The sequence below is a fragment of the Camelus dromedarius genome, chromosome 17 (genome assembly GCF_036321535.1).
Source record: "Camelus dromedarius isolate mCamDro1 chromosome 17, mCamDro1.pat, whole genome shotgun sequence".
Taxonomy (NCBI): Eukaryota; Metazoa; Chordata; class Mammalia; order Artiodactyla; family Camelidae; genus Camelus; species Camelus dromedarius.
The window spans coordinates 6,187,371-6,199,976 of record NC_087452.1 but is presented as its reverse complement, the minus strand read 5'-3'; the positions used below and the strand labels follow the sequence as shown (position 1 = coordinate 6,199,976).

General features: G+C 46.2%; 1 protein-coding gene and 1 long non-coding RNA gene across 7 annotated transcripts in view; one reads left to right on the top strand and one right to left on the bottom strand.

Annotated features, from left to right (window-relative positions):
* Positions 1–850: 850 nt before the first annotated feature.
* Positions 851–3,787, bottom strand: LOC135323332 (uncharacterized). Its single transcript, XR_010384777.1, has 3 exons — positions 3,682–3,787; positions 2,379–2,525; positions 851–1,175 (listed from the first exon to the last, which is right to left on the bottom strand). It is a non-coding gene; the product is annotated as an uncharacterized LOC135323332 (long non-coding RNA).
* Positions 3,788–4,015: 228 nt separating this feature from the next.
* The window catches only part of MTMR14 (myotubularin related protein 14), a 40,734-nt gene continuing 32,143 nt past the window's right edge, over positions 4,016–12,606 (top strand). For 5 of the 6 annotated variants that reach the window (XM_064496282.1, XM_031470822.2, XM_031470821.2 and 2 more), the window contains exons 1-3: positions 4,016–4,301; positions 6,026–6,174; positions 10,508–10,616. In XM_064496282.1, coding sequence (XP_064352352.1) covers positions 4,146–4,301; positions 6,026–6,174; positions 10,508–10,616 — 414 coding nt within the window. In that variant the 5' untranslated portion in view covers positions 4,016–4,145. The remainder of the gene's footprint in view (positions 4,302–6,025; positions 6,175–10,507; positions 10,617–12,606) is intronic. The other variant, XM_010984970.3, reaches the window with a different exon arrangement.

Below are 12,606 nucleotides of genomic sequence, written 5' to 3'. Positions count from 1 at the left end.
TTTGCTGTCTCACTGCCTCTACTTTTGTGATAATGATGTTGCTAAAGCTGTTCCATGCCTATTGGCCGAATACCCCAAGCTTGTACTTAACCTTATAAAACCTGATGCGCACGTCTTGGAGGTGCTCAGAGCTTAGGAGCAGAAGCCCCTCTGAGCCCGCTGGCGTAATAAATCCGAGTACTCCAACCCTCCGAGTGGCGCTTGTTTCTTGGCTGGCCTGTCATTTCCGTAACAAAACAGCTCCATTGAAAGATCCATTGCAAAAAGCTAATGAAAAGCTAAAGACGTAAAAGGTACCTAGGATAAAAGATAAAAGACCAACGTGAGTCCTACTACTGCCCCTTGACCCCCTCTGCCTGAGTACTCACAGTCTGCTCATTCTCAACCTGAGTTGCCATTCCACTCTGAAGAGACTACAAGACAGTAAACAGTAGTCCTTCAAGTTAGTGACTATATGGCTGCAACAGCTCCAAGGCCAGAAATCTAAACCACATGGGCATGTTTTATTTATTTGTTTTTCCTCTTTTTTTTTTTTTTAAATGAAGGGAAGGTAGTTTATTTATATTTGGAGGTGGTACCGGGGATTGAACCCAGGACCTCCTGCATGCTAAACAGGCACTCTACCGCTTGAGCTATACCCTCTCCTGTGTGGCCATGTTTTAAATTGAGAATTTAAACTGAGAACATAGGAATCTCTTGATTTCCATCTTAGTTGACGATCTTCTCCCTCCTAGAAAGAAGGAAATTGGGGATGAAGTAGTTGGACGGTGGGTCAGCCTATGAGATCATTCAAGTTGCAACCCAGGTCTTTTGTTTGTTTGTTTGTTTTCACTTTGTGTGTAACATTTAATAAACTCAATCTAAATCCAGAATGATTTACATAAAAGGATGATGTTTATTTAAACAGAGCTCAATGCAACCCAGGTCTCTGAGGAATTGAAAACAGCCGTCCTTGTCTTACAACAAGAACAAAAGCCCACCCATCCTTTTTACCATTTCCCAAAACTGCCCTATTTATCTTTTAGGTAAAATTCTGAGTTTAGGAAACAAAAGTCTTTCCTGGAGGAATTTACATTCTGTTTCTGCGCCTTTTGAGATTTTAAAGTTCTAATTGCTCTTCTTTAGGAACTGAGGGCAACTCTTTGAAATGCACCCTTCAGGGAGTTCATTCTTACCTGGAGGGGAAAAAAAGAGGAAAGGCTACAGTGAGAGAAGGTGTCTTTTCAGTAGTCAGCCTGGAAAGCAAAGATTTTGTGTCTTACCAAAATAATTTACTGTATTTGACTGTATTTACTGTTATATTTATCAGGCCTTTGATTACTTAAGAAAACCCTCAATCTTAAAAGAACTACGGATTTGGGTTTGGGGTTTTGTTTTTCTGTGGTTTTTTTTACAATTATGTAACTTTCTGTACTTGCCTTTGAAGTCTTGTCTTGTCACTCTGTTTAAATGGATATTTTTGACAAACTTCCCTTCCCAAAATCAAATTCTAAATGAAGTTTTTTTTTTTACCTTGAACCAACTTTGGGATATTTCAAAGGGCCCCTATAATATTTGTCCTCTCTCCCTATAAAAAGAGAAATGTTGAGCTAATTAGGCTCATTTGATATGTTACATTACAAAGGAAACATTGTCATGTAAGAAGTGATGTTTAGCTTATATTTGTATGGGTATGTTATTAACACAAGTGTTCCAGAAATTATATAAAATTCCTAAAAATCTGATATATATAATGTTATCAGTCATAATTCCAGTTATCTTATAAATGTTGGGTGTCACAAAATATGACGATGAATATATATATGTTCATGTATAACTTAAAATTTGTGCTCTACACTGGAATTTGATACAACATTGTAAAATGACTATAACTCAATAAAAAACGTAAAAAAAAATGTTGGGTGTCAGAGAAATAACAAAATTTCCTTGTCAATTCCATAATAATAAACTCTCATCCGATCTCCAGCTATGGGCATTTTAAAGTCCTTTTTCGTTTACAGGCAATTATTGTTTTAATTTCATGCTTTTGCCAAAGTGAGATTCTTGGAAAGGACTCTACCAAGTAGTCTTGATCACTACCACCACTGCCAAATTACAAGGTGTCAAAACTTAGGTACATATTTCATAACTAAAGAAGACCCCGCCTGTCTGGCCCTGTGTAAACGCCAGAAACCCCAAAATCAAGTTGACTAGAAAGAGAGGTGGCCAATATTGAGGTAGACTGCTTCCTCCCAAGAAGTCAGATTAAGAATGTTTCGTTCCATCCCTCCTTCCTCCTCTGACCATCCTTTTCCTAATTCTTCCATCCTGAAGGTCTTTATGATTCTTTTCTCCACCTTTTGCCTTGTTCTGGCCTGGAAAGATAAGTATTCACATACCTCAAGCCATTTGCAAAGGAGGAAAAAAACCCAACTGTTGGATTTGCTTTGATGCTGCTAATCCTGTCTTTCTTTCTGCCTGCCACAAACTTCTCCTGATTTCCAGTGCCTCGGATTCTCTGGAACAAGCTTGCTGGATAAACATTTCTGGGGAAGTGGAGACATAGTTACACGAAATACACGAAATGTAAAAACAGGCCAACTGGCTTAAGAAGTGTCCCAAGTTTTCTAGCTGGTTTGCATCATAGGGACCCTGGCTCAGGAATACTCTCCAAACCACGGACATTGTTTTGTTGCTCATAATATTATTGTCTTCCTAATAAGCTTGGAGGCTCAAAAAAATTTTTAATGCATGTGGGCAGCCATTGACAGATGGTCTCTCACTGACTCGAATGATGAAAGAGAACAGAAGAAGGTAACCTGCTCCAAGAATACAAGCCTGACGTCACCGCCTAGACTACTACACTGAGACCAGACGAGGCAGTAGTAACTGAGGGTCATGTTAACACTGGATATTTTTGACCAAACCTCTTGAATGATCAACAGGATGATCAAAATGGGGAACTGTTGAAATAAATTTCTGGGCCAAAGATGGAGCCACTCCTGCCAAGCGTGCCATGTCAACAAACCAAAACTTAGATAACTTTTGTGTCTCTGTAAATGTTCTGCTTGATCAGAAACACAGTATATCTAGTCAGTCAACTCCAAACACCAAGCCAACTCTGGGCTCTATACTTACCTCCTTGTTCTTTATTCATTTTCTGTTTTTCTCTTCCTTGTTCCTTATTTTTTATCCTATATAAGTGTCCTGCCTTCAGCCCCATTTTGCCAGTCTCTGGACCCTTGGGACAAACACTGGCCATTTCATGCAGTGTTAAAGTTTGTTTAACACCTAAAATGTCTTTCTTAATTTTTATTTTTTTTAACATCACTAACCTGTTAGAGATAAATACTGAAGTATTCACAAATTAAATAATAAGCTGTGTTTTAAAATAATGCTACTGGATGGGGAAACATTGATTAAACAAGATAGATTGGTATATGTTGATTATTTTTGATACCAGGTAATGGATGCATGAGTGTTCATTGTACTATTCTCTCCATTTCCGTGAATGTTTGAAACACTCCATTAAGAAAAAAAGAAAAATAATATGGGGCTTTTTTATCACAGAATTTCAAGCCAGTCATGAGCCCCGGTTTCTTCAATAAAATGGGCTGACTGTTGCAGCACTATAATCACAGGGTGTTGTGAGAAGCGGTGCAAGCAAACTGCCCTAGGAAATGCTGTTTTATTAATACTTACTATTATTCCTATGGTTGCCAACACTAATTTGTTGCCCCCAAGAGTTCCCGCCTCGTCTCCGGTAATGGTTCATTGCACGCTTTTTTCCTGGTTCTTTCCCGTTAGTTCCCGCGCTGCCCCCCCCCCCCAGTGGTTTAGCCCGACTTCCCCGGGAAACCCCGGGGTGGGCGGAGCACTAGGTTTCTGCGAGCGGCCGCGGTCCCCTCCGCGGAGACCGCTTGGACCGCTCCGCGTCGGGGGTGGGCCGGCGATCGTGGGGCAAGGCGCTAGCCCTGGGCTCTGATTGGCCAGCGCCGGCGTAAACATCCGGCAGGGTGGGGCGGGGCCGGAAGTGGAAGTGGAAGGCGGTGGCTGAGGCGGCTCGGGAGGTTCCGGACTCGGAGTGGGTACCTCCAGGTGCCATGGGCCGGGCTGAGCCGTGCTGAGGGGGACGCGGGGCGCTGAAAGGGACGCGGGGCTAGGCCATGGCGGGCGCTCGGGCCGCCGCGGCCGCCTCCACGGGGTCCTCAGCTTCTTCGGGCAACCCGCAGCCGCAGGAGCCGGGGCTCGGAGAGCTGCTGGAGGAGTTCTCCCGGACTCAGTACCGGGCCAAGGACTGCAGCGGGACGGGCGGCTCAAAGGTGAGTCCGGAGTCGAGATGAGCAGAAGGGGAAGGTGTCTGGCTTGGGAAGTTTCTGAGGAAAGGCTGAGGTCACGGGTCAGAGAAAGGAGAGAGGGGAAAGTTCCCAGGGTCTGGAGCCCAAGAGTAAGGGTCGGGTTTAAAAACCTAAAAGGAGGAACTCGGGTCAGAATAAGCCAAGGAAAGATGACCTTTTGTTTGAGACAAGGAGTTTGGAGGAACCATGTTCAGAGATTAGGGAGGAGTAGCTGAGGAGGGTTATTCCCCTGCATCAGGTGTGGGGACCATAGCCCTCAGGTCTAGATTTTAAAATGTCTAGAGGATTTCTTCAGGTCAGAGGGGAGAATGAAGGGGCTGGAGTGTTGGGGCAGAATGGAGCCAAGAGATAAACCGAGTGTGTCGCCTCCTTACACGGTTTCAGCATGACTTGAAAATTAGGCCCATCCCTTTCCTTCTCCCATAGAGCTGGAAGACGGCCCACACTCCCTCTGTTCCTTCATCAGAAGCAAGTCTCCTCTTTTTTCTTTTTACCCCTATCCTTGGGATTCCCTTCAGTCTCCTTATTGCCAGACTTGGAAGGCTTCCCATCCTAGGCACTGTCTGGCAGTCTGTTGGGAATCTTGCTGACTCTCCCATCTTTCATTCCACACGTGGTTTTGGCAGGTTTAGCATCAGGTTTTCCAGTGGGATTCTGTTTTCTGGGTCATGAAACTGCTTTGACTCCAGGGGTTATCTATGCTGGGACATACTGTAGTTGGCATCTGCTAGTGTCTGGAGTGACCCAGGGAAGACTTCAGTAATGATGGCTCTTCCCCACTCTCCAAATGGGGAAGTATTTTTCAATGCTTAGTCTGAGGTCCACTTGTTTCAGCATCATCTGGGATCCTTATTAAAAAGAAAAGTTCCTTGGTCCCACCCGGTCCTACTGAGTGAGAATTTCTGAGGGTGGGAACCTGGAATTTGTGTTTTTTAACAGGCTTCTTAATGATACTCATGTACTTTGAAATTCAAAGATTCCTAGTTTAAACCACTTTGAGTTTTTCTTTTCGCATTGGTCTTCTGGGTGGCTAGAGGGTTAGTGGTTTTTGCTGGGCCCCTCTTCCATCTAACACACCCTTGAAGATTAGGGTTGTCAGAAGTTATACCCGACTTTTCACTGTAGCTGGTGTTAAACTCTTGATCTCTTGCAGGTCTGTTGCAGATTTCTTGAGATGTTACAGATCTTATGTCTTTCTCTTAGTAGGTCTTTCCCTGAACTGAGTAAACAGGAGCAGTTTTAAAGGAGCTTTTTCTTCTATTTCATAAGCAAATTGTAATATCAGCTTTGTCTGCAGCTTGTACTCATTACACTAACTAGAGCTTCTAGGTACTGATCTATGGCCGGAGAATGAGGAAGAATCTGCAGCCAAAGGAAGATAATGGATTAGTGCCAGTTAAAGTAACCTAGAGCAAGAGTTCTTCATATTTTGTGGATTGTGGACCCCCTTCAGAATCTGAGAAAAGCTGTAATCCTGCCTTGAAATGCTTAACATACACTATTTCACTGCAGAATTGAGAGGATCGGAACTTTGGGTTCATGACCCAGCAACATGTCTCTTTCCAGCACTGAATTATAACCACAGAGGCATGGTCATTCCCAGTGACCTCTCCAGGTCAAGGAACACCTAATTCTCACACTCAGAACCCCAGAATCTTCTTTGTGCTCAGGTCTCCTCCTCTGTGCAGGTGGAGCACATTGAGAAGAGGTGTCTGGAGCTGTTTGGCCGAGACTACTGTTACAGCGTGATCCAGAATGTGAATGGGGATATCTGCGGCCACTACCCCCAGCACATCGTGTTCCTGGAGTACGAGAGTTCTGAGAAGGAGAAAGACACGTGAGCATCATGTAACACAAGTGGGCCCATCCAGGGAGGCCTTGACACTTCGTCCGCAGGGTCAGGAAGTTTGCAGCAGGGCAGGGCTGACTCACTTTCCCCAGGTGTTAAGCCTTATTGGCGTCTCTGCTTTCTTTGGATAGATTGGCCAGTTAGCACAGCGTAGGAGGCAGGGTTGGGAGTCACAGCCGTGGGCTCCTATTTCACGCCCATCCTGTAGCTCATTGTTCTAAGAGCTGACTTCACAGCTCACCTCTCTGAACCTCAGTGTCCTTTTTAAAGAAAGTGTGAGTGAGAGAGGTATGCTTTGTCGACATGCTTAAGGGCACTTAACCATATGTAGATCTTAAGAGCCTGAGGTCTGGGGTTAGACTGCTTCACTCTACACGCTGGCTGCCCCCCACTTGCTGGCTGTGTAACTAACTTGGGCAGATAATTAAACCTCTTTGTCTCAGTTTTCTCATCAGTAAGTTTCTACCTCTAGAGAAGTGGTTAGTGTATTTCCTGCTGATAAATGAGGTATTACAAGTCTGATGCATTTGCTGTAAGAGTTAGAAATAAGAACTACTAATGAAGTAAGTTTATTGAAGGCCTACCAGGACCTCAGTTCTTTCTGTCTTTCTGACAGCAATTCACACCTGAGCAGACACAGAGCACCTGGCCCAGGATGCAGCCCATAGGGAGTCAGTAAATGGTAGCAGGTGTTTGACACTGAAGTAATCACAACACTGAGGCTCCAGGAAGTACTTTATGTTGATCTCAAAGTATGTTCCCCTAGTCTCCCTGCTTGCTGTTGATTTGAAGGGAATTCTAGGAGCTGTTGACAATACTATATCGGTGGAAGCCTGGCCCCATGGCTGCACTGTTAGGACGAGTGCTATGGTACAGCCACGCGGCAAAGGGCAGCAGCTCTCCCTACTCAGAACTTACCTGCCCGTGCACCCACAACCTGGCTAGAGATTCTGAATCTTGAGCACCAGAGCCACTGAATCAAAAATCACAGCATAACGAGATGGCCCAGTGATTTGTATGCACAGTAAGGTTTGAAAAGCACTGCTGTGGAGGGGGAGGATATAGCTCGGTGGTAGAGCGCGTGCTTAGCATGCATGAAGTCCTGGGTTCAATCCCCAGCACCTCCATTAAATAAATACATAAATAAATAAACCTAATTACCTCCCTTCCCAAAAACAAAACAAACAAAAAGTGCTGCTGTAGATAAACTGGGAAGAAGAGTTGCTTCTGCCTGGGGGGTGAGTGAGCAGGCCCCATGGTGGAGGTGCCTTTCAGCTGGAATTGGAAGGATGAGTAGGAAGTAGGAGTTTCCCTGAAATGTCCTTAGTGACCAGGTTGCGTAGGGTCTTGATCATCAGGCCTAGGAGAGTGGACTTGGGTGTTAGTGGTTATTGTGCTAGTGTCCCCTGAGCACTCGTCAAAATCACAAATTCCAGGGCCCCTGAATTGAAATTTCCAGAATCTACGTTCTCAGAGAGCTCCCTGGGTGAGTCTTAAATTTTCTGTAGCCTGGGAACCACAGGGAGCTGGGAAGGCTTTCCAGCAGAGGAGGCACCAGGTCGGAGGAATTTCCTCATCTGAGTCGGGTGTCTGTAAGTGTGCTCCCCCATAGGGTCGTGGTGGGTTCACTCAGAAGACGGAATGTCTTAAAAAAGCAGATGATGCGGAGATGATAGAAACTGTATGCCTGCCTCTTCTTTCTGTCACCACCATGGCCCTCACACTTTGTCTAGCTGGGTTTTGCCTTACAGGCCATGACACTACCATATATCCAGACTGAGTTACACAGGGTAGAACTGGACTCAGGAAGTGATTTTGTCCCGTTAACCAGCCTCCCCAGTTTAGCTCATCATCTGGGAATGGAATCCGGGATAAGAATCTCTGAATGGCCAAGACATGTGTTTGTCAACAAGACCAGCTGCTGCCATGTGGCCGACCCCAGGGATCCAGTTGGAAGCCCTACCAGAGAGATGAAGTCCCTTTACCTTTAGGTCTGGTGGGTAAGAGACCAATAAATGAGCAATGACAGTTGGCCAGATAAGAAGGCCAGAATGAGGGCAAGTGAGGCACTGGGAGTTAGTAGTTAAAGTTCTTCCTCCAGTTCCAGCTGGTGTGTGTGCGTGGTGGGGGGGTGTTCTCCAACACCAGCTAGGGGTCCTGCAGTTCAACTCAGTTCTGACACTGTCTCCCCAGAGATAGCAGCAGATCCCACAAGACAAGCATAAATATACAAGCGCACTTTGATTCATTCAAATATACGCATCATGTGTCAGACACAGCCCAGTGCTTAGCTCAGTAAGAAAAAGATCCTACGGCCAAGAGATCATGAAAGTGAAAACAGGAACCACTGAGAACAGAAACTGAATTCGTTCTTTAAGCAGGGGACCCAGGAAAATAAACCACCAGCTAGCCTAACAAGAAAATGTGAAGTCTGACTTCACATAAGACTGCCCAGAGCCCCTAAGAGGGAAACCCTGGCCTGATCTCTAGCGCAGTTTTGTGGAGAGTTTGCTGAATCGAAGGATTCAACCTGGGAGAATCAAAGGCACTTTCAAGGCATTTAGAGCTGAGGGAGCTACTGGTGTGAGCTCAGTGAGAGTCCCTTGAATCAGATGGCCCTGACCACATCTATGCAAATGGCCGGGGGCCACTGGAACGTGGGAGGAAGACTGCTGTGAGCAGTACTGTGTGTGCTCTCTATTTTATATTCTCATGGCATCTGAGTTCAATTAGAAGATTGTTTCATGGAGGTGCCTTTTTATTTCACAGAGAATCTAAGTGAGAGGAAGGTCGCAGAACTTGGTTTTCAGTGAGCAGTGTGTTTTCTAGGGCCTGGCTAGTTGGCTCAGGTCATCCTACAGGCGCCTTGAAGAGGCACCCTTGCCTCCAAGTTTGCCATTCTTCCTTCTTCCTTTGAAAAAGGAAAAAATCTCCATTATAGAAATAACATCTTATGTAGTCACTTCTCTGTTATTTGAATCGGTTATAGTAAGGATGTAATAATTTTGTGATTTAAAACAAAATAAAGATTTAATAAGAATCAAAAAAATAACATCTTAAATCAGAAATGAGAAAAATACACCATTGGAAGTGTAAGAACTCTTCCTTTATCTATCCCTTGTTCTCTTTCCAAGATCAGCAAACTTTTTGTCCAGGTGTTTATTTGAAGCCCCTTTTTAACTTCCAATTTGAAATCCTTACTTGTAATAGTTATTTTGTTAGTAACTGGCTTGGGAATATGTCTATGAAGGCTACTAAGAAATTAGCAGTGTTTTTGAAAGACTATTAATGCCAACAGCATCCAGATATGCTTTAAAAAGTACCACAGATGTTTCGAAATCACTGAACTCACTCATTCTGAAATAGTCATTTGTGTGCACGTGCTGGGCAGTAACATGGGAGCCCTCGATGGACTGGGACGTGGAAGGCATTAAACACCCTCAGGGACTTGACCTGGAAGCTCACCCCTTGTAGGGAGGGAGCATGAGTGAATTCCTCCCTCCTCGGTTACCCTGCCTAGCTGAGATAGCTTCCCACTCTCACTGTCCTGCCTCTTGTTTCTCTTGCTGCCAGAAGCTCTGGCTGGTTGATTTCGAGCTTTTTGTTAAGAATTGGTAGGTGAATCTATGAGAGTAGAGCCTTAGTTTAGGGGTCTGCTGATCTGACATGATTTAATGTAGGGGTGACTTGCTTAATGTGAACCTATTTTTTTCACATTCTAGAAGCTCCCTTACCAAACCTGTTGCATTAACGACTGTGCTCCTCAGTGCCACCTGTAGCTTCTCTCCTGCTTCCTTTGCTCCAGCGTTGGCTGCCCTGGTGGCTTTTTGGACTGTTAGAAGTATTTGGACTGTTGGTGAGGTAGACGCTCATAGCCATGTGGAATGTGTACCTTCATCTCATCCTGCCCTCTGAAAGTTCACAGAAATGGCCCTGTGATTTCCAGGGGGTCCCCAGCATACCTGTTTTCTTACTTTGGGAGTCAAAAACTGAACACTCTAGACATACTCAACATTTGGTTTGCTCTATATATTTCTGTATTTTATATACGTTTTCAGGGTAGCTCACTTTGTTTTTCATCTTAAAGCGTCTGAAATCGGGATGATTTCAGTTTTAACATCTATAGTATAGCCTTTTTTTCTTTTCTTTTCCTGAAGAACTTAATATATCCATGGCCTAGAATTTAGGAATCTGAGCGTTTATTAAATGAGTATTCACACACACGCAGACCTAACGTGGAGTCTGCGTGAACACACACACACACAGTGCACATGCAGAAGCAGGCTGACCTGCCCCTCTCGCCCCCCCCCCCCCCCGTTAGGTTTCAGAGCACTGTGCAAGTGAGCAAGTTGCAAGATCTCGTCAACCGCAGCAAGACAGCCAGGTGCAGGGGACGGTTCGTCTGCCCGGTGATCCTGTTCAAGGGCAAGGTAAGAGCACAGCACGGCCTCGCACGCACGCTCTGAGACCCACTCGTGGGGGAACTGACTTAGTGCGGAGCAGAGGGTCATCTTGTTCTTGGCATTCACCAGCCAAGTGTCGAGTGGTTACGGGGTCCCCGGTGCTCCGGGAGCACCGAGAAGCAGACCGATTCTGATACCACTGCCGAGGGCGGGTCTAGGTACGGGAGGGAGCGTCCCACCAGAGTCCCCCACCCTGCGTTCCCGGGCCAGGCTGCCTGGGTTCAGGTCCTGGCCGTGTTACTTCCTGCCTGTGCAAGGCCTTCGTTCCCTCCTCTATGGACTGGGAAAAATAACCTCGCCTACGTCAGAGGTTTATGAGTAGGGTAGATTAAGTGAGTTAATACATTGTTGTTTGTTCATTCCTTCAAGCATATCATTCACCAAGTGTTTATTGAATATGTATCATGTTCCGGGCGCTGCTTCGGGTCTTAAGATACATCAGCGTATAAAGTAGACACAAGTCCTTACCCTCACGGGGGTTGTAGTCTAGTGACTGATGTTAGTTGGCTCCCCAGTATGATCTCATGCACCTCTTTATAATCCTCTGGTGTATTTGATGGTCACATTTTGCAGATGAAACAAAGGCTCAGAGTGGTTCAATAGATTCCCCAAGTTTACTTCACACAACCTGAGAGCTGGGGTTTAAACTTACGGCACAACTCTCTCAGGCTGCCACACTGCAGGTGAGGGTCGCACGGTGTGGTGGGAGAAGCCCTCCCTCCAACCAGGACAGGCAGCAGTGTGGACGGACAGACATGGCCTCGGGAAGTGGGCGGGCGTGGCTGAGGCCGTGGTGCTGGAGGATAAGCAGAATGCTGACTGGCAGGAGGGAGGGAGGGTGCTCCCAAGGGGGCAGGCATGAGGGAGGCTGGGAGACTCCCTCCCCGACTGGAGTGGAAGGTCCACCTTGGAGCCGAGGGTGGAAGGGAGTGAACACAGGAGGCTGACTGCGGCTGGGGTGTTTACATTTGCCCGGAGAGCCTCTGATTTCTGAGCAGGGAAATGCAGGACGGAAATGGATTTTTTTGAGGAAGATTAATAATCCAGAAGGAGTGGACTAACGTGGGGAGCCTGGAAGAGGGGAGGGGAGCAGGGACGTGGTGTCTCTTCATCTAACAGTGCCTGAGTGCAGGCACTCCAGTCCTGGTGGCTCACGGGCTCCGGCTCCAGCCTCCCAGTGTGAGTGGGCAAGGGCCAGGGCAGGGCAGTGGGGAGGAGAGACACCAGGCTTGTTTCTGTCCCTTCGTGCGTTTCTCTCATAAAACAGAAGAAGGGCAGATGTGAAAGGGGAGGTGGGAAAGGAGACTCGGCCATAGGCCTCCATGGGCAGGTTGACTTTAGAGAGAAATATGTACGGAAGTTAAGTTCCAGAAATTGATCATCTGCAAGCTATTTATTCCCCCTTCCCCTCTGAAAGGTTGCTGTTCCTATAAGTTATCAGAACTCCAGTGGAAGGACCACTGCTCCGTGGAGCATAGTGCTGGTTGCTAGAAATTAAGTAGGAAATACCCAAACCAGTGTTGCCCAAAGTGTGTTTCGTAGAACAGTAGTTTAAGGATATGCTTGTGAGAAGCGTTACTTGTCTAGTAAGAGTGAGAAGTAACTCATCCTTGATCAGCCTGACCCCCGAGCTCCAGATTCATAAAGCACATCAGTACGTGGATGTTGACATAGGAGAGGCTCTGAGAAGCCCGGGGTGGCTTTGTCTCGTCTGGTATTTCTCACCCGTTGGTCTGCAGACCTCAACGAAGGGACTTTTCTGAATGCACATGGGAAAGGCTGCCCTGACCAGCTTAGTGCAGAGGGACGGGATGGCGCCTTGTGAGCATTTACGGACCTGGGAGGCCTGGGAGAAAGAGTCCTCGGGCAGCTGTTTGCGGAGGGAGGGCGATGAGTTGGAGGGGTTATTGTGAGGAGACTGAGGCGGTAAGTGTTGCTGAGGGCTCTGCCGTTAATC